The sequence below is a fragment of the Carettochelys insculpta genome, chromosome 18 (assembly GCF_033958435.1).
Source record: "Carettochelys insculpta isolate YL-2023 chromosome 18, ASM3395843v1, whole genome shotgun sequence".
Taxonomy (NCBI): Eukaryota; Metazoa; Chordata; order Testudines; family Carettochelyidae; genus Carettochelys; species Carettochelys insculpta.
Window position 1 is genome coordinate 5279222 of NC_134154.1, and position 23853 is coordinate 5303074.

At 47.4% G+C, this 23853-nt stretch overlaps 1 protein-coding gene across 2 annotated transcripts in view; it reads right to left on the minus strand.

Annotated features, from left to right (window-relative positions):
- Positions 1–4414: 4414 nt before the first annotated feature.
- TMEM233 (transmembrane protein 233) overlaps positions 4415–23853 on the minus strand; it is a 29328-nt gene continuing 9889 nt past the window's right edge. Inside the window, exons 2-4 of one of the 2 annotated variants that reach the window (XR_012648042.1) lie at positions 18878–19012; positions 6999–7136; positions 4415–6819 (exon numbers count right to left, since the gene is read on the minus strand). Coding sequence is in view for 1 of the 2 variants with exons in the window: in XM_075012976.1 (XP_074869077.1) it covers positions 7125–7136; positions 18878–19012 (147 nt within the window). In the remaining variant the exon portion in view is untranslated. Of the gene's footprint in view, positions 7137–18877; positions 19013–23853 lie in introns of both variants that reach the window. The other variant, XM_075012976.1, reaches the window with a different exon arrangement.

Here is a 23853-nt window from a genome sequence, read left to right on the forward strand (position 1 = left end):
AAATACGTATAGAGAACTAATTTTAAATAACTTGCCATGAGTGATCACATCAGAAACTGTATCGTAACAGTGATACGTGTCCAATCAAGGTACAGAAATAAAACCATGTGATCTAGGTGACCAGTCACAATTAAGCAACATAGTCTTGATTTTAAATGGCAAATCACAAGGTGAAAGAAATGGTGAAAAAGTCCACTGAATAATTTTGCATAACAAAGCCATTTGAGAAAACCATAATCTGCTTACAGCCATCCCTCAAGATGCAGAAAGCAAAATTAGTTGAATAAGTTATTAAATATTATTCACTCAGCTCTTTACCACCTTGTAAATTATGTGTGAGGTTCAGTTTATAAAGCATACCACGATAAAGTGCTACACTTTCTTTAAGTGTCATTAGCAAAAAGGAGGCAAATCTGTTTCCCTTTACTACCAGATGTAGCCTAGTTGAAGTTAAGGGGAATATTCAGATGAATAAAGCAAGCAGAATATAACCCTACTATTAACACTGATAAGACATGTTACATTCAGATTTTTTTAAAGACATTTGTTTATTGTCCAATATAATGATGTCATCATTAGTGCTGGCTGGGAACTTCCTGACAGAGTTTCACCAGAAAATGCCAATTTATTAACCTGAGATGTTTTTCAGAAACCTCTGTGGTTTGATAACTTTCATTGAGCCTCAGGAAGGGTTTCAATGCAAAGCTATGGCCCCCAGCTCTAAGCAGTCCATCCAGAGCCCCTGGGCTTCATGGGTCTGCAGCTGAGGGAAAACCTGTCCAGGTTAGAGCTTTTAGAGCAGCCGGGTTCCCTGCCATGGAGTATGAGCCTAGGCAGAAGCCTGCTCACAATGGATTCAATAGGTGGCTCTAGTGTCTCTGCATGTATGCTCCTAGCTAGAACAGCAGTAGTGAAACTGACATGAATATCCATTTCAGTCAGCAACTGCTGGGGCATCTGGTAGCAAATTTTGTTTTGGAACCATTTTTTAGTTCCCATGAACTGGGCTGGAGAGTCCAAACAGCTGTGTAAAACTAGCAATGTGGACACTGCCCTTAAGTGTGCTAGCCCGAGCCAAGCTAACATGAGTCTATGTGTACTAGGAAGCTCACTCCCAGCTGCACTGAAGCTGTACCCTCAGAGGTTCCCAGAGCTTAGGTTCCTGAAGAGCTACACAGCAATTTTACAGCTCTGCTGTCTGAGTCACAGGAGAGCACGTCAGCTGACCTGGACAGCCACAGTTGTTAAATTGCATTGTAGACACAGCCTAAGCAGCCTGCTGTCTAGTGGAAGCTTTTGCCCTGTACACCCGGGCTCCCCTCTTGTGCCTGGGAAGAGTTACACACCTAATGAAGGATTTTCAGAAGGGGCAAGTGGCCTCCAGAGCTACATGTAGACACAGGATGAGCATAAGGGCAAGGAAGCTGCCTGCAGGTATCTCACATAGCCCCGGTGGGAGGACCTGGGGAGTCCCCGTCCACCCACATGGTGGGAGGATATGGGGACAGGCAAAGGCCAGAGATGCACATTGTCAACACGTCAGCCATCAGAATTGATGCTGCTGCAGCTTTTAGTTCTCCATTAACATGGGTATGTGCATTTGACTGGTCATTCTTAAAGTGATCCTTTGAAGCCCTCAGGGTGTTCCAGTGCATGAAGTGTGGAGCTCTTTGATATCCCAGCACTGCGGGACTTCATCTTTGCCTTGTTCTTCTGGTATTAATTTGCAGCTCATCTAACGAAATATATAAAAGAAGTTGTTTAAACATTCGTCTGACACACTTTGTATGGCAGAGCAGAACTGCCTCTTATATTTAGAAGCCCTGCTCTAGAGTTACGTATCAGGCTACAGGCATGCTGCTGTTTTGCAGAATGCAGCTGTCCTGTAAGAAGTGAAAGATCCGAATCTGATCCAGGAGCTGAGGCCAGCAATTTAATGTTTCCATCTGTCTCTGCCTGTAACACTTGCAGAGAGGGCTTGCCTTCAAGACACCACAAGTGCCTGAAGAATGCAAAAAGGGTTAAAAAAAAAATCCCGTCTGGGACAGTTTTGCCAGGCAAAAGATGTTGTTGTCCTGCCACAGCTGTGGCGATGGCGCATCTGTACTGGCATCTCTTGTTCCTTGGATTTCCTACAGCTCTGGGCTTTCAGTGACACCATTTTACAGTGCAAACCCGCTGGGCTCTGTTTCTCCTTCCACTGTGCAGGGTCCAATGCACATTCATAATGGGTCCAACCCAGCAGGCCCTGACTCAGAGAAAAGCCCCACTGTAAAACGAGAGGGGCAGATTCAGGGTCTGAGAATGGCTCTGGGAGCCAGCAGTCCTAGCTGTGCCATTGACTCCCTTTGTAGCCTTCAGCAAGTCACTTCACATCCTATTGTCTCACTTTACTGTCTGTAAAATGGGGAATCACTTTTCTGCATCACAACAAGCTTGTGGCGCTTACTTAGTTAACGGATGTAAAACACCACATAAGAGCGAAGCGTTATTTCTACTGGCCCAAACCTGGTTTTCTTATTCAGTCTTTGTGGGGGTAAATCTTCCTTTGATTTCAGTGGCAGTTGAAGAACTGAGTAAGCAGGACAAGCTCCCACCCACACGATAGGAAAACTAAGCTCTAATATTGCACTTGTCATCTGCAAAGCACCAAGATTCTGTTCTGAGAAAGACCAATATTGAAAATTACACAGGGTGATATTGTGACTTACACTTTCAAGCAAAATCCATAGCGTGTTCAAATTAAAAAAAATAAAAATAAATCAATGGCATAACATCTTGTTTGTATATAAGACTTTTCATCAGGAGCTCTCAAAGCACTTTGTACAGGAGGTAAGCACCATTAGACCTGCAATGGAGGCACAGAGAGCTCAAGTGACAGGGCAATGTCACACCCAGGATTAGAACTCAGCTCAGTCCCAGCCCAGTGCACTTGTTACTAGGAAACGCTACCTCCCTGATGAAGGCAGGCTAAGAGGTAATCCAAAGATAAGTACACTGTTGTTACAGGATTTCTTGTGCCTCAGTAAGGTGGACTTTATGTGACAAAGTCAACAAGAATTTCTGATAAACATAACTTATTACAGATGCAATCTGTGTTGACCTGATCCTAATTAGCTTCCATCCAGTGTTCCCAGAAGAACTAGAGATCTTTCTACTAAAATGATCATCCATGAAATAGTTAATGTTGACAGCTAAATGGGCTAATTAGACTTCAGCATTACCATTGCCCTGGGATACATGGGGACAGGAATTCACATGCCCTTAGAGCCATAGCACTCAAGTCTGCTCTTGGTACAACAGGGCCAACCCAGATCAGCTCCACTGGTGCCATCTCCCTTGAAGTCACCAATAGCTCTGTTGCTCAGTATAGAACCTCTGGTTGTTTAAGGTGGTGTAGCAGGATCAGCACCCCTCCTGGGCCCCATACCTCTGTTCTGGCTACAATCTCACAGTATGGGGCCCACTTGTCCTTGCTGGGGCTCAAGCTTTGATCCCTTGGCTTGGAGTGCAGCAGCTAGCCATTTTGTATGCAGTCTTGCTCGGGGCCACCGTCTTGCCACACTTGGCAAAACAGGCACCGAGCTCCAAACTTTGCTCTTGCTTATGCCAGTGTGAACCAGGAATAACTCCTCTCAATTCAGTAGATTTACTCAGAATTTATACTAGAACAGGGGTGGCCAACCAGTTAGAGCCAGAGAGCCAAAACAGCACTGGCTAGAGTACAAAGAGCCAAGTGTTACACGTTTCTTCTCTATAGCTCTCTCTCTATATGTACACATATAGAATACGTATCTAGATAAAATACGTACATAATACATGGCTCAATGTCCTCCCCCTCCCCCAGAGCCAGGCGCTCCTAGCCCCAGCTCTAACCCAATCTCCCTCCCCTCCCCCACAGGCAGGCACCCCCAGTCCCTCCCCCACTCTAACCCAATGCATGGGACTCACTGGCGCCACAGCCATGCACTTCTGCCTCCAGGCCCTGGGGTGCATGCATAAAGTGGCAATGAGCAGTCCAGGCCCACTGATCAGAATAGGAGCCGTGTTTCATTGATCAACAAGCAACATTGGCCACCGCTGTACTAGAATGACAGAGCAGAGTTCAACCCTACCTGGCTAGGCATGGTGCTGATCTTTCCCTGGACTGTTTTATACAGCAGTACAGGTAATTAAAACATGTAAGTTTTAATTTGCAAGTTCACTGCACTGTAAATTTGCAGTGAAAACAGAACCTCTTCACTCTAGACTGGGTGAGCAGCGCTGAGTAAGCCAGGCTGTCCTTCGTTCTTGGTCTGGTTTCTTTTAATCTGAAATCTCACTTCTCCAAGGTGGTTTGAAAAAGACAAACTAATAATTAAAATAACATAAAATAAAAAGGAACCTTAAGAAAGACACTTTGCACACACCACTGTGAACATGATTAGTTAAAAGGAATTTTATTCTGCCTCTCGATGACAATTTTGTTACATCCGGTAATAATGCAAGCTACAAAACATTTGAAATCAGTGAAACGGTATCCAAAGATCATTAAGAAATGCTCAGAGTGGGGCACTTCCTGGGATCATTGACATCAGTGGCCAACCTACACCTAACTGCGAAAATTTAGCAGTGTAAATTTTGAGTGAATCAATTGACTTGGATGGAATGACTCAAGATCATACTAGTGTCATTAAGATCAGAAATTACATCATTGACTTCAATGAATAAACACAATTTGGCCATCACAAAGGCACAAACAATCCCAATAAACAATTCTCGTAAAAACCTAACCTCAGTGCTCAGAAAATACACTGTTGTTGGATACATGCTTTGACAGGCACAGGTTTTTGAAGATTATTCTTTTGCAGTAGCATGGTGGTACTCAGTCTGGGTATGAGTCTCTTCTTATTTACACCTATTTTTACACAGGTAAAATCCTACGTATTTCAGTAGAGTCACTCCTGATTTACACCATTGTGAATCAAAGAAGGGGTGTAAATTTAAGTTTTAATAGTAACTGAAGGCAACGGACCTATGAGGAGTCAACGACTTAACCCCAGGAGAGGATGTGGCCCTCCATGTTAATCTTTATTACACTTCATCCTCCTTGAGCACTGAGTGTTTTGGTTACAAAAACAAAATTTGTCCTCTTAAGTTTTCATCTAAGAAACTGAAGTTGTATTGTCCTGGGTTGTGGTGTTTGTTTAGGGGCAGACCCTGTTCCCTGTAGGGTATGTTGACACAGCTCACAGCCTCTTCCCTAGGCATCAGACTCCAAGCTCTAGGCCAAGCTGCAACTTCAAACCACTATCTACACTGCTCTGTTTATAATGCTAGCGCGAGCTGAGCTAGCCCAAATGCGTTGACCCTGGGGTGTGTAGCCGTACGCACACCTATGTTGATGTATCTCACTCTGTGAGCAACCCGTTGTCCAGTGTTACGCTGTGTCCCTCAGGGTGGCAGGATCTCTCTCGTCATGTGCTCTGACAAACTTCTAACTCCCTTAGACAAAGGGTTAATGGGCACAACACAGACATCAAAACACTCCAGATCCACAAACCAGTTAGTGAACATTTTAACAGAATGGGGCATTCTATTAATGACCCTTGCTCTGGCTTATTTATACCTGGCCCTGCAGATTTCCAAGACTAGCATCTGATGAAGTGAGTCTGTGCTCACGAAAGCTCATGCTCAAAACTTTTCTGTTAGTCGATAAGGTGCCACAGGACCCTTCGTTGCTGTTACAGATCCAGACTAACATGGCTACCCCCCCAATAAAGGTATGTGTGTTACTGAAAAAGAATTTTCGCACCATTCTTCAAAGGGAAGCAGCTGAACTGGCTTTTATATTCAAATTCAGCACATTAACACATGGTTTAAACCGGGACAGGAACTTTGAGTCACTGTAGGGGCTTGTCTGCATACTTGGCTTAATCTAATTCTTAACCTCCCCCCCCACCCCTCCACTCTCTGATTTGCTCACCTTGATTATCTTTTTCTGATTTGTCCTCCTTGCTTACTGTTTTTGGTTCTCTGTGCCTTAAATATTGTCTCTGGTCTGGTCTGGCTATGGTCTGAAGAAGTGGGTCTGTCCCACGAAAGCTCACCTAATAAACTATTTTGCTAGTCTTTAAAGTGCTACTTGGCTGCTTTTTGTTTTTTTTAGTAGGATGAGTTGTGAGTCAAACACAAACACGAATGAAAGTGGGGCACAACGCAATGTTCTGGATTGACTTGCTAGAAACACAATGAAAGTGGGCTGGCAAGCACATTGACTGAAAGGCAGCTACTGTGCCAGACCAAAATGAGAAAATGTTGTGGTAGATACAGTGCAGAAAAGTTTGCAGGGGATAATATGTTTGGTGCCCATCCAAAGTGGGCCAGTACCGGGGACTCAACCAGACAAGACGACAGATGCGAGAGGCTGTTCGGAGAACATGCACATAGACTCACAATATGGGACAAGAGATTCTCTTACTGATCAAGTGACTGCAGCCTTCAGATGGGGTGGGGGAAAAAGAAAAAAAAACAAGGTGAAAGATTGAAAAGCTCAGGGTGACTCAGAAGGGAAGACCTGCAAATTCAGAGTGACTCTGTAGCAGATAAAAACTGACCATAAATTCATCATTTAGCATGATTATATGCTGAGGCAATTTTAAAATATTATACAAATCTTTCAGGGCCCAATCCAAAGCCTCCCAGTGTCAGTAGGAGTTGTACTACTAGCTTCACCGGGTTTTGGAGAAGGCCACGGATTACGTGCTGTAAACAGTATACACGAGTTGGTTTTGTGTCACTAAGTTCAGCCAGTGAACAGCCATGGATCCAGGGCACGTTCTACATAAGAGAGAAAGTAAAGTCGGTCACTAAAGGCCAAGCACCCCTAGTGCATTAGAACAGGAGGGTGTGCGTTGCTCTATACCGAAACTCTTTTATAAATAAATAACTTCGCACATCTGGTCACACCGCTTTGATGCACTAACTTTGGACTATTAGTTCATCCATCAGCAACTTGCCTCTAGAGGGGGACTTGGAGGGTCAAATCTAACAGTCTGGAATGAAGGATCTTTTTCCCCCTTCTTCACACATTTCCTTCCCAGAGGTTTTAGATGATGATAATCCTTCAGACTGAATCCTGGTCTTCAGAAAACATGCTGCAACGGCACAAAAATAAGTATTTTTGAGAGAAAGAGAGAGAGAGATCGAGATCTGAGTTTAAATTATTCATACTGCAGACCTAATGGATGCATTATTTAATGGCGTTTGTTCCTATTAAGCAAACCTCCCAGGGGATTAGTGGGTCAATACCTTTTGAATCAAAGCATTATGTTTCCATTGGCATCAGTCTACTCTCAGTCAGGCCTGAATTTTTAATCAGGGTTACCTAAATCAGTGTGGGCTTGGCACACCTGACTGCCAGGAAACACTCTAATGTCTGTGAAAGGGTCAGTCAATGTTTTCAAAAAAGCAAGAGGAGCTTTTCCTCCTTAAACTGTAAAAATCAACCAGGCAAGAACATGGTTTGCCTGGTGACACCAATGTCTGAGATTGTGGCAATGCATTCTGGGTTGTTAAGGTTCTTACTCATGGCCTGATCATCCCTCAAGTGGGCCATAGATAGGGGAGGAAAACCCAGAGGCTACATCTACACTATATACAGCAATCCAGCAACAGAAGTTACTGTCAGAAGATAGCTTTCGACAAAACTTCTGTCAACAGATCGCAGCCACGCATGAAAGCAGATTGCTCCATCGTTCCGCTCTGTCGACAGAGAGTGACAAGACTGCCTGGCCGCTCTGTCGACAGAGCGGCCAACCAGAAGCACAGCACACAGGGCTGCCTGGTGACCCGGAAGCCCTGTCTGTCAACAGAAGGCCCCCAGAGCATCCACACAGCCTTTTTTGTTGACAGAGTCCGTCGAGAAAGACGTTCTGCCTCATGGGGGAGAGGCAGAAGGCTGTCGACGAAAGTGCTGAGATCTTCGCAAGAACGCATTTTTAGTGTGGACACTGTGAGTTTTGTTGACAAAACTCACAGGTAGATGTAGCCAGAGAGTCTTCCCAATTCTTGTTTTGGGGGCAGGGCCTGCCCACCCCCCTTGAGACGTAGCCAGCGTATCCCTCAGAGCTCACGGATCCTCAAAGAGTTATTCTGAAATCATGTGACGTGCTGGAGGCACTGGAATACTCAAGGGTGATCCATTGTCCGTTGCTCTCCCTCCCTCTTCTCTGGACAATTTCCATAATGTCTCCCTGGAGTAGCTGCTCCAGGAGCTCCTGAAAGCACATTCCAAGCATGGAAGAGGGAGCTGCTCGAAAGAGCAGATGCTGCCTCAGACTGTATTTACTCTTTAGCAAATTTACAGCTGGGCACAGAGCAGGACTATATCCAGTCCTCAATGGAAAGGGAAAAATCCAGTGCAGGGGTTCCTCACCATGCAGAGGTCTCAGGGAAGCCATGAGGCTACCAATTTTTATTCAGGTCTTATGCAGGGAAATCTACTGAGGCTGGAGACAAGGCCACCCAAGAAAGGACTTAGAGGTTTCTCTGCAATTCTCAGGACCAGCCGAAATATTAAGGACACCCAGGCTTGCCCTAAGTTTTGTTGGGGTGCCCAAACTGTGCCCCATCAAAGGGGATTCACTGCCAAATCGCCAAGAGCTAGGGTTGCCTGTAGTTTATGGAAAACAGAGAAGGTTACAGCCAGCTTCCTCTTCTATAGCGAGATGCAGGCTGCAGAATACCCAGGTTTGGGCATTCCGGCTACATCAGCTACTTCATTAATAAACAGACGGGAAGCTGCAGGCCATACTGTAGGATGTCTGTCTATCTGTCACCATCCTTTAAGCCTGCTCTAAAACTGGAAGCTCTAGGGGGAAAGGACCATCTTTTTGTTCTGCATTTGTCCAGTGCCTAGCACAGAGGGGGTCTGGCTCATGGCTATAGAAATGCAGATAATTTGTCAAACTTTGAAGACACCGGCCTAGGTGTTTTCTCTGTCCTCCTGTCAGAATGCTGGTAGCACTAAATAGCTCCAACCTTTACTTGCAACAGGGCTGTTTGGTTTATAAATGCCTTTAACACAGAATCCTAGGGCTGGAAGGAACCTCAGGTGGTCATCAAGTCCACTTGCCTGCCCAAAGCAGGACCAACCTCAACTAAATCATCCCAGCCAGGACTTTGTCAAGCTGGGACTTAAAAACCTCTAGGGATAAAGATTCCACCACATCTCTAGGTAGCACATTCCAGTGCTTCACCACCCTCCTGGGGAAATAGTTTTTCCTCATATCCAGCACAATGACTCTGTGCTGGGAGAAGGTATTTGTGGAGGGACAGACATGCAGTTAACATGGTGGTGACACTAGTGTTGGAGGAGGTCGTATGGTTAAGCTGCCTCAGAACAGACTAGTCTGTGAAAAGATTTGGGTTCTGTTCCCACCTCTGCCGGAGACTTGCTGTGTGACGTCAAGTCATCTTGTGGCTCCTTGATTTATCCTATCTGGCACATGGTGAATATTATAATTTCGAGACTCCCAGGGTCACTAAGGGTATGTTTACAGAGCCCGTGGCAGTGAGCTCGCAGCTCGGGTCAAGAGACTTGTACAAACAGGATGCAAGCTCGCGCCCTAAAAATATCTGTAGCGACAACATTTTCAAGTTGTTGAGCCTGAGTGCCAGCCTCAGCAGCACCTTTCAAGCGCTGGCCGTTTGGCTATTCCTGGAGTGCTGGTGTGAGCACAGAAAACCCAAAGTCTGCCAGCCTGGGGTGGGAGCTTTCCGGCCACGGGCTGTGTGGACATACCCTGTAAATCTTCATATCCTCGTGACTTTGAGGGACGTTGAGATCCGGGGGTGGCAAATGCTATGGAAGTAGAAAGTATCATCTTGACATATCTTTTCCTTCTCAAGAGTCACTGAAAATTAGCAGGAAAAGTGATTTGTGTACACTGTGCCTGGCAAATCACATAATTGCTTCATCCTGTTCCTTCCAGCAGGGACAGCCCCATGCCAAGTCACAGTATCTGTGGGTTACCTAAGGCCCTGCAAATGTTAAAAAGAAAAGGAAAGCTTGATTGTTGCTATATTTTCCCTGTGAGCCAGGGGAGGGGATTACTTCCTAATAGCTCCCTGGGACTTGCCTGGGATGAAGCTCCATCTAAACGGAGATTAAAGGGGCAGCTGAAAGGTCGCACTCCTCTGCATGAATGTTAACATATCCCAACAGTTGGGTTGAAATTCCAAAGGAGCTGAATACAGCCTGCCCTCCTCATGTGCGCACCCACAAGATGGTAACCTGACCCAGCCTTTGGCAGTTCCGTTCGTGACAAATTGGGAGGATGAGCTGTTGATGTGAATGAAGCGAGCGCCAAGTGCCTCTCTTTTGGCAGGAACACCTTGCATCCCTTCCTTTAGTATTTTGGCCATCCCTCCTCACCCTCAGGCCATCTGGATTTCACAGGCAGGACCATACAGCTGGGCGAGTGTTTTTACTTTGCTGTAGCAGTGCGTTCTGGTTCCCCACATTTCGAGTCAGCTCTCTCCAATGTATTTTGACTACAGAGTCTCTTAGGAGACCCAGGCCAAAGAAATGGGTTTTTAGCTAATATGTTTCGGTGCTTAATGGTACAGAAAAATAAATGGGCTCTCTAAGTCTGCTCCAAACAGCACTCTCCTCAGCACTTGCACACAGCGTAGAGTCAAAGGGAAGTGGTTTTAAAAATAAGGACTTTAAAAGGTTGGGGCAGGGGGGAAATCACAGCCTACTCATGGAGTTGGGAGTAAATGGAGCCGGCTGCAGGGAATGGGATGGGCGTGGAGGCTCCCCTTGCAAACAGAATAAATATGACAAAAATGCTTTTAAAAAACAAGCCCTTGGGAAGCTGGGGCATCCCTCGTTTGACTGCTGTGAGCTGTGCTCCAAGTCTGTGTCCTTGCTGCAGCTAGTGAGCTGGGAATGACTGCACTGCTTCTCCCCCGGCAGCAGAAACAGAACTGTAAGACCCTCTGCTCCACAGATCCAGGTCTTTGTCACTTGCACCAAAGGAGAATCCCTCTGTGCTACAGCTAGGGCAGAGATCAGAGCTTTGCTAGTCTGTACTCACCAGCAGGGGACATGGGGCCTCACTCAAAGTTGGTGGAAAGATTCATTGACTTTAATGGACACGAGCTCAAACCCATTCTGGTGTACTAATGGCCTAATCCAGGGAGGCACAAAGCTGGGGGGCAGCTTCCTGGGGGTGGTGGGGGGGCGGGGCGCAGCACTATCGGCTGCTGGGTCTCAGGCTCAGCCATCTCATTAAAAACAGTGAATGATGTGACTGTTTTTGTGTGTGCATTCACATTTACATACCGATTCAGAAAGGTTGTACATTCTACAGACATCATCTTACACGTGCCAAAAGCTTTTTTTAAATATGTATCTATGTAGAAAAACATAACCAACATTTCCATCAGGGTGAATTACATTAGACAGGCTAATTGCAGGGACAAAAAGTGGGGCCTGGTAAAAAAAACTTTGCTCACTCCTTGCCTAAGGCAGGGTGAGGGGTGCGTCTCTCTATGCGGCTTAGTCTTAGTGGGCATTGACTTCTGCAGGGCAAACAAACACTTAGGCTTTGTCAGATAAAATGCATTTAGCTTCACACTTAGGGCTAAATTCAGTGGTAAGGTAAGCAGTGGCTTAAGTTACATTTTAGCAAGTCAGTAGCATGCCGGCGGAGGGAAGTGGTAGAGTATGCAAGGAGAGGGGCAAGATATATAGGAAGGAAGAGCCTGCTTTACCTTACAGCCTTTGTTGGGAATAGCCCCAGTTCAGCAGTCAATGTGGTTTGACAAGCCCTGGTGCCAAAGCATGGATGAGAACATGCCAAAGTTTGCAGCAGCTGAGATCATCAAGTCTTGCCCTTGCACAGTTAGTTAAACTGGTGACAATGTTGATCAGGCAAATAAAGAAACAAGACTCAAAATCTCATCTGGCCTGATTCCCAGCTAGCATAACTTGGAGGAAGCTCCAGGTTTCAATGGGGCTGTAGGAACATAGACCATATAATCAGACTGGCCCAGTACCCTGTCTTCTAAGAGTGGCCAATGCCAGGTGCAAAGTGATCCATCCCTTGTCGCCCACTCCCAGCTTCCGACAAACAGAGGCTAGATCTAGGCATTTAATTCCTGCACATCCTGGCTAATAGCCATTGATGGACCTATCCTCGCTCAACTTTTCTAACCCTGTTCAACTTGGCCTTCAGAACACTGTGCTGATTTACACCAGCTGGGGATTGGGGCAAACGAGCTCTTCAACCTTTGCTGGAGTTGCCCCAGTGAACTGAGAAACTAAATCCCTCCACGGGAAACAGACTCTTTAAATCAAACATGAACCTTTTCCATCAGAGGCTGGCGCTGCTAAGTCTGGATGCTGCTAATGATTTGGGCTCTAAACACTTTGTGGGTTTGTTGCATTTTGAAACATTTCCATGCAAAATTTAAAGATGAAGTTAAGCATGTCTGATTCAACATTTGCTAGCTGTGAAATCTGACAACACAGTGGAAGTCAGAGGCGACTGGTGCAGGGATTCCCGGGGGTGGGTCGGGGATGCACTGGCCTCCTGCCCCTCCCCATGCCTCTCCCCAGGCTCCTCCCCCTGCTCCATCCCTTCTCTGCCCCTGCCCCGCCAGTTCTGAGGAGTGGGGGGCAGGACCCCCGCACTTATCACAAGTGGCACAGTGCCGATGGAGAATGCAGGGTGGGAGTGGAGCTCTGAGTCTGAACCTCCAAACTGGGGGGGGGGGCCTCCCAGTGTCCCATTACCTAGGATGTTTAGAAACACCAGACTCCTTTCCCCAGGCTCTGCCACATCCTGTTTGTCCAGTGCCAATTCCCAACCTTGAATGGATGTTTCCCACGTGTCCATGTGATGGGGTGTCCACTCCACACGCAGTGCGAGCAGCTAAAACAGGCCCAGTAGCCTGCCGACTGCAGCTGGAGGGGAGCCAGGGACTGGCAAGGCCGAATTGCTGCGGGAGGAGCCGGGCCAGGCGCATACAGAGGGGCAGTTGGTGGCAGGAGGAGGCCGCAAGGAGGAGCTGTGCTGTTACTCCCTAGAGGGGAGGGGCATTGGCACGGCACAAGGAGGAGGGGTAGGGTGGGTGTGAGCCTTGGATCCTGCTTTGCCCTGTGGACTCCAGCGAGAGGCTGAGGGTGAAGTTGCCATGGGCAGCGGAGGTAACCCAGAGGTCGGCCAGACGAGAGGCAGAGCCCTGCCTATCCGCAGATGCCTGCTTCATAGCCGGGGACAGCGGAGCGGATACCCATGCAGGGCTCTTCCCCCCCGGGGGAGACAGGAGGGAGCACCAGGGGAAGCCCCTGCACTGCTGGCAGAGAAAGGGTGTAGCAAGCTCCATCCTGAATCTCCCAGCAGGAGGGGCCAGGTGCCTGCCTGCCCGCCCACTCCCCTCTCTGCCCCCGCCTGGTGAGCTCTGACCTGCAGAGCCCCAGGCCAGGGTCCCTGCTGTGCCTTATGCCCCCTCCCTGCACAACCCTACTCCGTCTCCACTCACCCATGCTCCCTCCCCTCCCGCTGCAAGTAAAATCCGGACTGCGGATCACAGCCCGCCAGTCGGATCAGGAGTCAAGCCCAACAGATGTGGATCCACACTGGTGTATCTGTGCAGGGCTCTAACCGCAGGGCAGAACGAAGGAAAGAACCCAGGGAAACAGCAACGAGGTTGGATCTTGAGCAGATAACGGTGGCTGGGCACAGCATTCCTGAGCTGCAGCCCGTGGCAGTGGAGGGGCCCAAGTTCCCCCTACCTCCCACTGGGCAAGACGGGGCCATGGAACAGAAGACGGACTCGGACAGCTGATCCAGTGGGCTGGGACAACTTGTAATGGGAGGACTACGTGATCTGGCCAGGGGGACCAAACGATGAAGAGGGAATAATCTGAATCCAGAGAGAGCCTGTGGAGCAAGCAACCGAAGGAGGAAGCCTCAGAACGGTTGAGAACTAGTCCCCAGGCAAGCCACCAAAGGAGGGGCCCCAGCCGCGAGTAGGGAACCCCATCAGGGCCCCCTGCAGAGAAAGCGCTACCCTCACAGACAGGAGAACAACTCTGGCTCTGAGTGCCAGCTGAGCTCAATACCCACCTCCTGGGGAACCTTTACCATGAAAGCCGACTTGAAACATTTCGCACCATACTTGGCTCAGCCTCCCTCCTGCTCTAACCCTCCGACTGGTTCCTTGGGGCTTGGAGGGATTGAACGGTACCATTCAGGCTATGCCCAGAAGGGCAGCGTTCCTCTAAGGGTAGGAGCTCACTGAGGTATAAAGAGCTCTTCTTCCTTCTGAATCCACCAGTCCCCCTGATCTATTTTCAGTCTGCTGCAGAGCAGCCCTTTGGCAGCCCCTGTGATACGCAGGCAGCTGCTGGGCCCTGCACATGCACTAGTTCTTCCCAGCGTTTGTCTGATCTTTGAGCTCATCCGCAGGAGTGGGAGAGACTGGTCACACAGAGCAGGACCCTGGGGGCTAGTGGCAGCCTTACTCCGTAGGCCCTGCTCCTCAGCAGACCCTCAATCCGGCACAAAGGACGGCACACTGCTGTGCTCCTCACATCCAGACACTGGAGCTGTGGCCAGCCCAAGTCCTTCTCTGTTCACCCCACAGTTCAGAAGTGCCAGATTCGGCTGGTACGATCCAGGGGAATCCCCAGACCATCCACTAAATCTGCTTCCCAGCTGAAGTGAAGGCAGGCCCTGGCGTTAACAGAAATACAATTCTTGTCATTGTTTTGTATTAGGGTGGAAATTCCCTCCCCACCGACCCCCCACCACTCCCATCTTTACCCCAACATCCCAACCCTGCACTACTAGAGTTTTGCAGCCAGCTGCGGTGTGTACTGCTGGTGCCTTCCTACAACTCTGATCCAGCTGCTGGCCAGAGGGCTTATGAACGAAGCCTCATGGAGCTGGGTGTACTTCAAAGGGGGTTAGGGGCCGCTGAAAATCCCAAGCATAAAGTTCAAGTCACTAGGTGGTTTTAACCCAAAGCATTCTGAAAGAACTTAAGCATAAAGGGGGCTAAGCTGCTGCCAATATCAGGGACTCATTAGATCGGAGACTGGACCAGAGTGTAGCAAATATTGCCTGTATCCTTAAAAAAAGCTGGCCAGGGTGATCCTGGGCATTACAGATCAGTGAAGGCAAGACCAGGTAAGTTGGATGAAGCAGTAATTAAAGCATTTTCAAGCACTGAGCTGAACATAAAAATCGGCCTGGCTTCTGCAGAGAACAGTCCTGGCACTCGAATCTGTTCACATTCTTTGCAGGAGTCAGAAGAAGAGTGGGAAGGAGAAGAGGCAGACAGAACGTATTGCAGTTTTATTAACGGCCAGCTGGAGCCACCTGCAAACAAGTGGTCATGTGAGGTGAGGTAAAGTTCAGTCAAAGGTTAGAAGTTGGCTGCAAGACAATAAACAAAGAGGAGTAATTTTGCTAGAGGTTGGGGTGGGCAGCAGTGTGAACAGTCACTGCAGGCCTGTGGACAAAATGGGAGGTGGGGCTTCAAGTGAAAGGGGCGGGGCATAGGGCAGTCATCCCTCTGCTCCCCCCGCCTTCATGCCACATGCAGCTCTCTGCAGTGCTTGAAAGGGGCCTGGAGCTTCAACACCTGCTGCCACCGAAGTAACAGCAGTGGCTGCTGGAGCTCCGGGCCCCTTTGAAATGCCAGGCCCTTTTGCCCCCACATCAGTGGCCTGGGGAAAGGCCAAAGGATCTATAATGATACTTGCATTGAAGCACAAGACTCCTCTGTGTTTAGGCGGCTAACATTCAGCTTTATTGAATTCAATGAGGCAACAGAGGAGCCAAACTGGACACTAGTAAAACCAGGTCCAGCAAGGCTGCTTGATGCAGCTCACTCTAGTATTCTATACCCTTCCACAAACAAGTCCAGTGTCAGAGGCAATTAGTTAGAGAATCGTAAATCACTTCTCCAAGGGAAACCGTCATCAGCAAAGAGAAACAGGTACCAGGGAGCTGGAGCCTTAACTCCACACAGTTCATTAACGCATTCCATAGAGCTCATCCTTCCTGCTACTCCCAAGCAGGTCAAGGAAAGGGCAGGCTCTTGTGTGCATGCAGAAGTAAGGGATGTGAAATGGCTTCTTATACAAAATGGTTTCCATACTTGGCATTAAATGTCTGCAAGAGTTATCTGGAAAGGAGATGAACCATACAGGGCCAAATTTATCATTGATCAAAATCAGTTAGGCTTGAGTCACATCCTGCACAGAATGAGCCACTGAATGGGGAGCTGGCAAGGCCTGACAATAGGATAACATGACAGCAGGTGAAATTCAGTGTTGGTAAACACAGGTTAATGCACACGGATAGGTACAAGTTCAGCTACTTGTTCATGCTGCTGTATTAACTGTGCCCTGTGAGAAAAACCATATATGTTGTAATCCAGGGGTCAGCAATGCCAAGCACGGGCACCAAGAGTGGCGCACGATCTGATTTTCACCAGCACGCGAGACAGGAGCTTGGCCGTGACCCTCCCCCACAGCAGACGGGAGCTTCAGCCTGTGGATGAACGAAGACCAGCTAATGCCACCAACCACCACCTCACCAGTAAAGCTCTGCACCTTCATGTGTTTATGAATGAAGCTGTTGTAAGTAGGACTATTAGTGACTTTAAAAAGTATCACTGGCACTTGGACCATGCGTAGAGGTCAAAAGGTCAAATTTCGGCGCTCCGCCTTGGAAAGGTTGCTGACCCCTGGAGTGCATATCTAAAGGAATATGTCCATCCAGCAGTCATCAAATAAAGTAAACACCAGTCTACTGTGCACCCATGCAAAGGGGCCGTAAGGCCAGTATAAAAGCCACTCTTCCACACAGGTTCTTTTCCATAGCTAGTGTAAACAAGCTCTGTTGTAAATGACAACCAGGCCCCAGCTGCTTGGCTGGCTTGAGAGTGAGACAGATAATATGGAGATTATTATAATGCCATGACGTAGCTCAGTGTTAACTGTCTGTGGAAATACTGAGGGCAGCCTCTTCTAGAGAGGTGTTAGTGTTAAATAGAAATGGTCCAAAGAGAAGCAACAAGAATGAGTAGATACAAGGGAACACTTCTGTGGGAGAGAGACTAGAATCATAGAATTCTAGAGCACTAGAACCAGAAGGGGCCCCAAGAGGTCGAGTCCAGCCCTCTGCCCTCACAGCAGGGCCAAGAACCATGTAGACCAGCCCGATAGATGTCTATCTAACCTGCTCTTAAATATGTCCAGTGATGGAAATTCCACAACCTCCCTTGGCAATTTATTCCAGTGTTTAACCACCCTGACAGTTCGGAAGTTTTTCCTAATGTCCACCCTAAGCCTCCCTTGCAGCAGGTTAAGCCCATTGCTCTTTGTCCTATCCACAGAGGCCAGGAAGCAATTTTCTCCCTCCTCTTTTAGGTACTTGTAAACCGCTGTCATGTCCCCTCCTGGTCTTCCCTTCTCTAAACTAAACAAGCCCAGTTCTTCAGCCTCCCCTTATAGCTTACAGAGGTTCTCAGACTAGGACGTGAAGACTGGGAAGTGAAGAGGAGGATATCAGAAAAGGTCATTTGGGTGCTTATTATACAAAGAGTTGAGCTGTCGCCTCAGGCAAAAGATTCCTCAGTGATGAGAGTGAGGAGAGGGAAAAGAAACAGAGGGGCGGGGCAGTTAGCGAGAAGAGGGAACCCGGTGAACCCTACCGCCTTAGTCTGTGAACCGATCAGATTTCAAGCAAAGCAAGGCCAGCTGGGAGATTCTGGACATGAGATCTCCAAGGAATCTCTCGTTTTGACTCAGTAAAAGAACCAATACTGTGGCATGCTGCTAAAGACACTGAGCTACTGGAGTTCTCTCCTTCCCGTGAGCTCTGTTGTTACATCCTTAACCTCTTGGCACTTTTCATAAACACAGGTGTGCTGTCTTCAGTCCCGTAGGTAATTACAATTTGTTTCCTTAGCTTCTCTTTGCAGTCATTTTGCTGGGTGAAACGGTTGTGCACTCTTAAATGGCCACTGCATTGCACGCCCAAGAGACAGCTGCATTTCAGCGGTGACCAATGTGCTCTCCCTTTACAGGTTTTATACGAGCTTGTAAAGCACGTTGGATGTGTTAGGGAAGGAAGGGGCTCTGGAGAAGTTAAATAGTCAGAAATAGATTTAACAGGGTGGATTGTACACTGCTAAAGAGAAAATAACATATTACTGCACAGCTTGAAGAGACTATATTGTCCTAATTATTTCTGTTATGTTGTCATTACACAATTGTCCTCTGCTTGGGTAAATCACATTAGTGACAAAAGTGTTCCTCCACTAGGGCTACAAGGCACCACTGCCTATCCCAACATTAACCTCCTGAAAAATTCTCCTCTTTTTAATTATCTTGTAGCCAATTTGTACAAGGCTACAAAACAGGTGGTTGCTTTTTTGGCACACTTATTACTAATCGATAGCAAAAAAGGAAACAGTAATCACATCTCTGCTCCTGTTTCTCAAATGTTATAATATACCCAGTGTCTCTTTTCTGATCCTGAGATTTGGTATTTGAGGAGCGCCAACCACTTCATTTTACAAATTGGGAAACTGAGGCACGGAGCAATAAGTGACTTCCTCAAGGGACACAGTGAGTTGTGAAGGTTGGCAGAAACCCCAGTATGCCTATCCCCAGTCCTCTGCTCTACCCACCAGACAACACTACCTTCTTTACTTCTAAATAAGTAGTGCAAAAATAGCATTTTAGTTGATGAGTGATCCCTTGAATTATAATATGAAAATTGTGATGCATGTCAATCTCTTATAATGAAGCTCCCATCCAAGGAATAGCTACTTGTATTGGAAATGACCAATCTTTGCTTACCGTTGTGAAGCGAACTACACAATAGATCCCAATAATCAGAAGGCCAATAATGATTGATGCAACAGCAACCCAGAGCGCATTGCGACCCAGTCTTCTTGATCCTTCTATGTCTCCTTGACTATAACTATTTAAAGCCTGCAGAACAGAAACAGAGTTTGTGACTATTTTTAGACAACTCAATTCTCTCCTCAATTCCACCAACTTCTGTGAAGTTTCGCTCCCAGCCTGTGGGACTTCAGAATACGGAACACTGTGTTTAGAACACACATTTCCACTCCGAGAGGTTCAGTGTAACTTGGGATTCTGGTTTCTGATTTCTATTTTCACAGATTTTCAGAGCTTATTCTTGGCAACCTTATGTCTCGATTTTGCAACTCTAAGGTCTTTGTCAACACAAAAATTAATGAGGATAAGAAAGCATGTGAATTTAAACTGGATTACTTATTGCCAATTAACTTGATGTTTTTTTAGAATAAGGGTGCCTTATTCCAAATTGATTTAATCGATTTTGGCACCCACTCATGGAGTTAATCAAGCAGAGTTAAGCAGTAACGTCTAGTTCAGAATCACTCCCCAGACAGACAAGTCTTCACTTCAGTAAGTAGCTCCACCAATGTCATCAGGATAAGGATTGCTGAATCGGCTCTCATCACACTCATTTCCATGTGTTACTGAGTTGCACCATCCTTGAAAACCCTTTTGTGAAAAAAACTTTACTGGAATTGTGATTTACATTTGAGCATAAATGGATTGTTTATTAGCAATGACATATCCCCTAAAGCTAAAAGAAAACCAACCCATCTCATGTCTTGTTTACTCCTGTTGTATTAATTTAAATTGAATAAATAGCTCCAAAGACTCTAAGGTGTTAACGTAACCCTGTCACTGTTCAGACATGTACAGTTTTAAGCAAGGTATCTCAGCCTGCTTAGTACCACAGCAAACACCTGTAAAATCCTTGTCACCCTTTTACAGAGAGACAGAAAAAGAAAGGAAAACCCAATTCAAGCATTTGAAGTGTAAAGCATTAAGGAAGGCATTCATTTTAACTGTGCCCCTTGTTCCCATTTCCTTTCTCTGGAGAGAGGGTTTGGAATGAACTCTCACCCACCCACTGCTACATCCCATATTCTTGGGAGGTATTAAAGATGACAACAACAGGTCTCTTGGGGAAAAGGGAAGTACATTGAAATGGACTGGAGCCATTGTTGTTGTTAGAATCTAATGCTGTTTCTGAAACTGACAAGGCACACAACAGGGGAAAGAAATGAACAGCAAAGACAGACGAAACACAGCTTCTTTCTCTGGTGCTGACCAGCGTTCCCTGTAAGCTGAGCATTTGGGCATCCACCCAGCAGAGATTCAGGTGCCGCCCAGCTGATTAACAGAGTGCCCACACCCAGCATCATGTGTTTCAGCTGGTGGTGCAGAGTCACAGATCCCTTGGTGCATATAAGAAAATGTATTCTGCCCATGGCTGGGAAAATTAAAGGGAACACGGGTGTTGATTTTCACTTGCAGCCTCACTGGTGGGAAATCACAGGCCCAGCACCTGGTCTTATTAGCCACTCTGAGCTTGCAAATGGGGGCCAGCAGGAGGTGATTTGGGGCAACACATGCAGCTTCCAGCCTCCTTGCTCACAGGCTTGCAGCAGTGTTGCAAAACACACAGATTTGGCTGGCAGAAGGAAAAAGGAGAGGGCTAGGAAACAGAAGAAATAAGGTGGAGGAGGAAAAGGACACACACGGTGTGTGGACGGGTATATGACAAAGTCTTGCATCCCAGCAGGCAGTCAGGCTTTAGCTGGGCTGGTGGAGGTGGCAATGCCATCTGGGTCCTCTCCTCTTGGCTGTGTCTGGTTGGGCCATCCTTCAGGATCAGAATGCCAAAAGTCCAGGGTCCCCAAGAGATGGTGGGCAGGGCAACTGTGAGGCTGAAGCCTGCTCCTTCTCCTTCTCTTTGCCGTCAGCCAGACAGTGTTTGCTTCCAGCAATACTCTTCCCTCAAGGCTGCTGCTTCTGTCTGTCAGGACCCCAAAGGAGGGGGTGATGGGAGAATTAGCCTCTCCACTCATTACTGCATTCACCAAAGACCTAATTTCTGATACATCATACTAGGTTCACCAATTTCCAGTCCCACGTGGTTGATCAGGCACAATTGTAACCGTCCTTGAGTTTTATCAGTAGGTTTTTTTGTTTGGACTAACCCAGTCTTTTTGCCTCCTTTTTGCACCTTTTTCTCAACAACGTTTACTATTACAGGCTATTGTGAGACTTACTTGTGATGTGACCAACAACTGAAATGCAGAAAGCATGAACAGGAAGAGACATTGAGTGTTACTTCTAGCAAGCAGCATGAACGCGCATAGACATGGGCAATAAGGGCCCAGGGTTTGCACCCAGTTTTCCCATACCCAGGGACTGATCCTGTGGCTGACCCCCTCTGCCCTGGCTCCTGGCATCCGGGCAGCCCTGCGAGGTCCCACCAGCTCCACTGAAACTCACTGTCCTCGCAGGCTCATTGCCCGCCAACCCCAACCTTGTACTCATGGGATCCACAGCCCATCAGCTCTGCCAGCCCTAGGTTCAGGCCACTAGCCTGGGAGGCTACATCCCTGGCCTTGGCTCAGGGTGCAGTTGTTGCCGGCAGCTGTGGCTCCTCGGTGCGCAGTGAAGGACTAGGGTTGCCAACTCTCCCAGACCTTCTGGACTAGATGCCATAGCCATGCATGGAGGCCGGTTGGCAGGCTCACTGGTTGGGGGCAGGCAAAGGCGCAACTGCTCCAGGGCCAGCCCATTCAAAAGGGCCCAGGGCTCCCAGCCGCCACTGCAGTTACTGCGACAGCAATAGTGGACAGAGCCCCAGACCCTTTAAATCACCACCCGAGCCCCATGGGCGTGCTCTCGGCAGTGCTAGGGGCTGGCTTGGGGCTGTGCAGCATGCTCCGGGTAGTGCTATGGGCTGGTTGCTCCTCCCCCTTTACCCAAGGCCCCGCCACACCAAGGAGCATAGAGCCTGGCTCCACCCACCTTGCCCAGGGGCCCGGCATTCGGTCAGCCCCCCACAACCCTGCCGGTTGGTCTGGTCTGGGAGAGTTGGCAATTGTTGAAAATGCATGAAACAGATGTAAGATGTGTGTGTGGGGGGGCATGTAACGCAGTGCCCCCCACTCTAAAAATTGTTCCAGAGCCACTGTGAACAGGAGGTGAACTTGTCTGAAATGAACCACGTCAATTTCTCACTTTTTTCAGGTGTTCATTTTTCAAAGCCAAACCCTGAAGCATTAATTGGATCACAATAATAGGAAGCTATTGGTAGGGTTTTGGCCGTTTAGGTTTCTGTAAAGCGCGGCTCATTATTAATGATTAACATAATTCCAATCCATGGTACTGTGAAAATTATGCCTTAATACTAGTCTATTTATATTACACACACACACACACACACACACACACACACACACACACACAGAGTTATATAAAACACACATATACAGTGCCACTTAACTATAACAGCTGCTGTGTAGATAACGTGGAAAGTCCAGTTATGCCTATTTTTCCCCATGGAAAGCTCACACACTGTAAAATTTCCATTAAAATGCTTTCATTTCTGTGTGTTTTGTGACCCCCCCCAGCCAGTATTTTTACCTTATTTGAGGTTATTCTGACACGGGATTTGAAAGCAGTCAGACCGAGGGAAAACCAGGTGCTCTTTTTGTAGTTTGAAAATTCTCCTAATGCTCTTTGCCGTGTTCTTGTTCCAAAGGGTCCACCTGGGAGGCATCAGATGGATGTTTACTTGCAAGAGCTCAGGGACACCTAGTACCTGGGGTCAAATCTGAGACACTGACCAGCGAATAGAATAATTCATTAGCTGGAAAATTAGGAACTCCAGACTCCAGCCCTTTTCCTAAAGATTGTTACATTCAGGGCAGTCCTTTGGAAGCTCATTGTGTAGCTGAGGCGTGTACAAAGTGTGCCTGGCTCCACTACAGCGCCTTCAAGCCCCCACCCACACACGTTCCCACCACAGGAAAGTTTCATCAACACATCAGGTAGGAAAGCTGACTGCTGAGCACCAGAGTGAGATTTCCTGTTTTATGCACAACAAATACAAGGCCGTGATCTGGGCACTCTTCTGTGCCCAGTGACAGCTGGGTCCAGCGGTGCCGACAGCCACCGCAGGCCTCGGGGCACGGTGGGAGTGGGCCTGGCTCCACGCCGCGAGAAGGGGCAGTGCCTATGGGGGAAGGGGTGGGGCTTATACCCATCAGTAGGCCTGCTTGGATCACAGTGGGGACCCCATGGAATTTTAGGATCTTTGCCAAAGCCCCATGGGGCACTAGAAAGGGTCCTGAACGGGCTTTGGAGAAGACCTCCAGTGAAGATGCTATTTGTTGAACCAGAAATTTGTGAAGTACTGCTGTTTCTGTGGACTGCGTATGACTGAAAAGAGGGCTGGAGCTGGGATAGCCACAGAACACATTGGGTTTTGTGGTCAGAGATGAGATGTCCCTATCCCGCCAGAGGATTAGGCATCTCAAAGTTTATTTTCTTTTTCTTAAGATGGTGGTGACCACAGGTAAGGCCAGGTCATGTACTGGGCATTTACCATTTTCAAAGGTCCGCATTTCTTTTAAGGTTAACTTAACTTTGAATTTTCCATTTTTTGCATTTTTTGTTTTTAAATTATTTAAATAAATGATATGTAGTCTTGGTCTTAAGTCAGCTTTAACTTGCCTGTCAATGTGACAGTGTCAGAAAACATTTCCATGATGAACCGTAACACATTTATTAGGTAGTTTGTCTGCTGTTCCATACAAAGACTCTCAGACCACTGAAGTGCAATTAGAACTGGGAAGATACCAAATATTACTGCATAATCTTTGCTCCCCAAGGGCCCAATGTTGACTCTTGGATCAATTTAGCAGCAGTCAGCATTCAGCCTCAGACACAGAGCAACATAATTAGGGGCT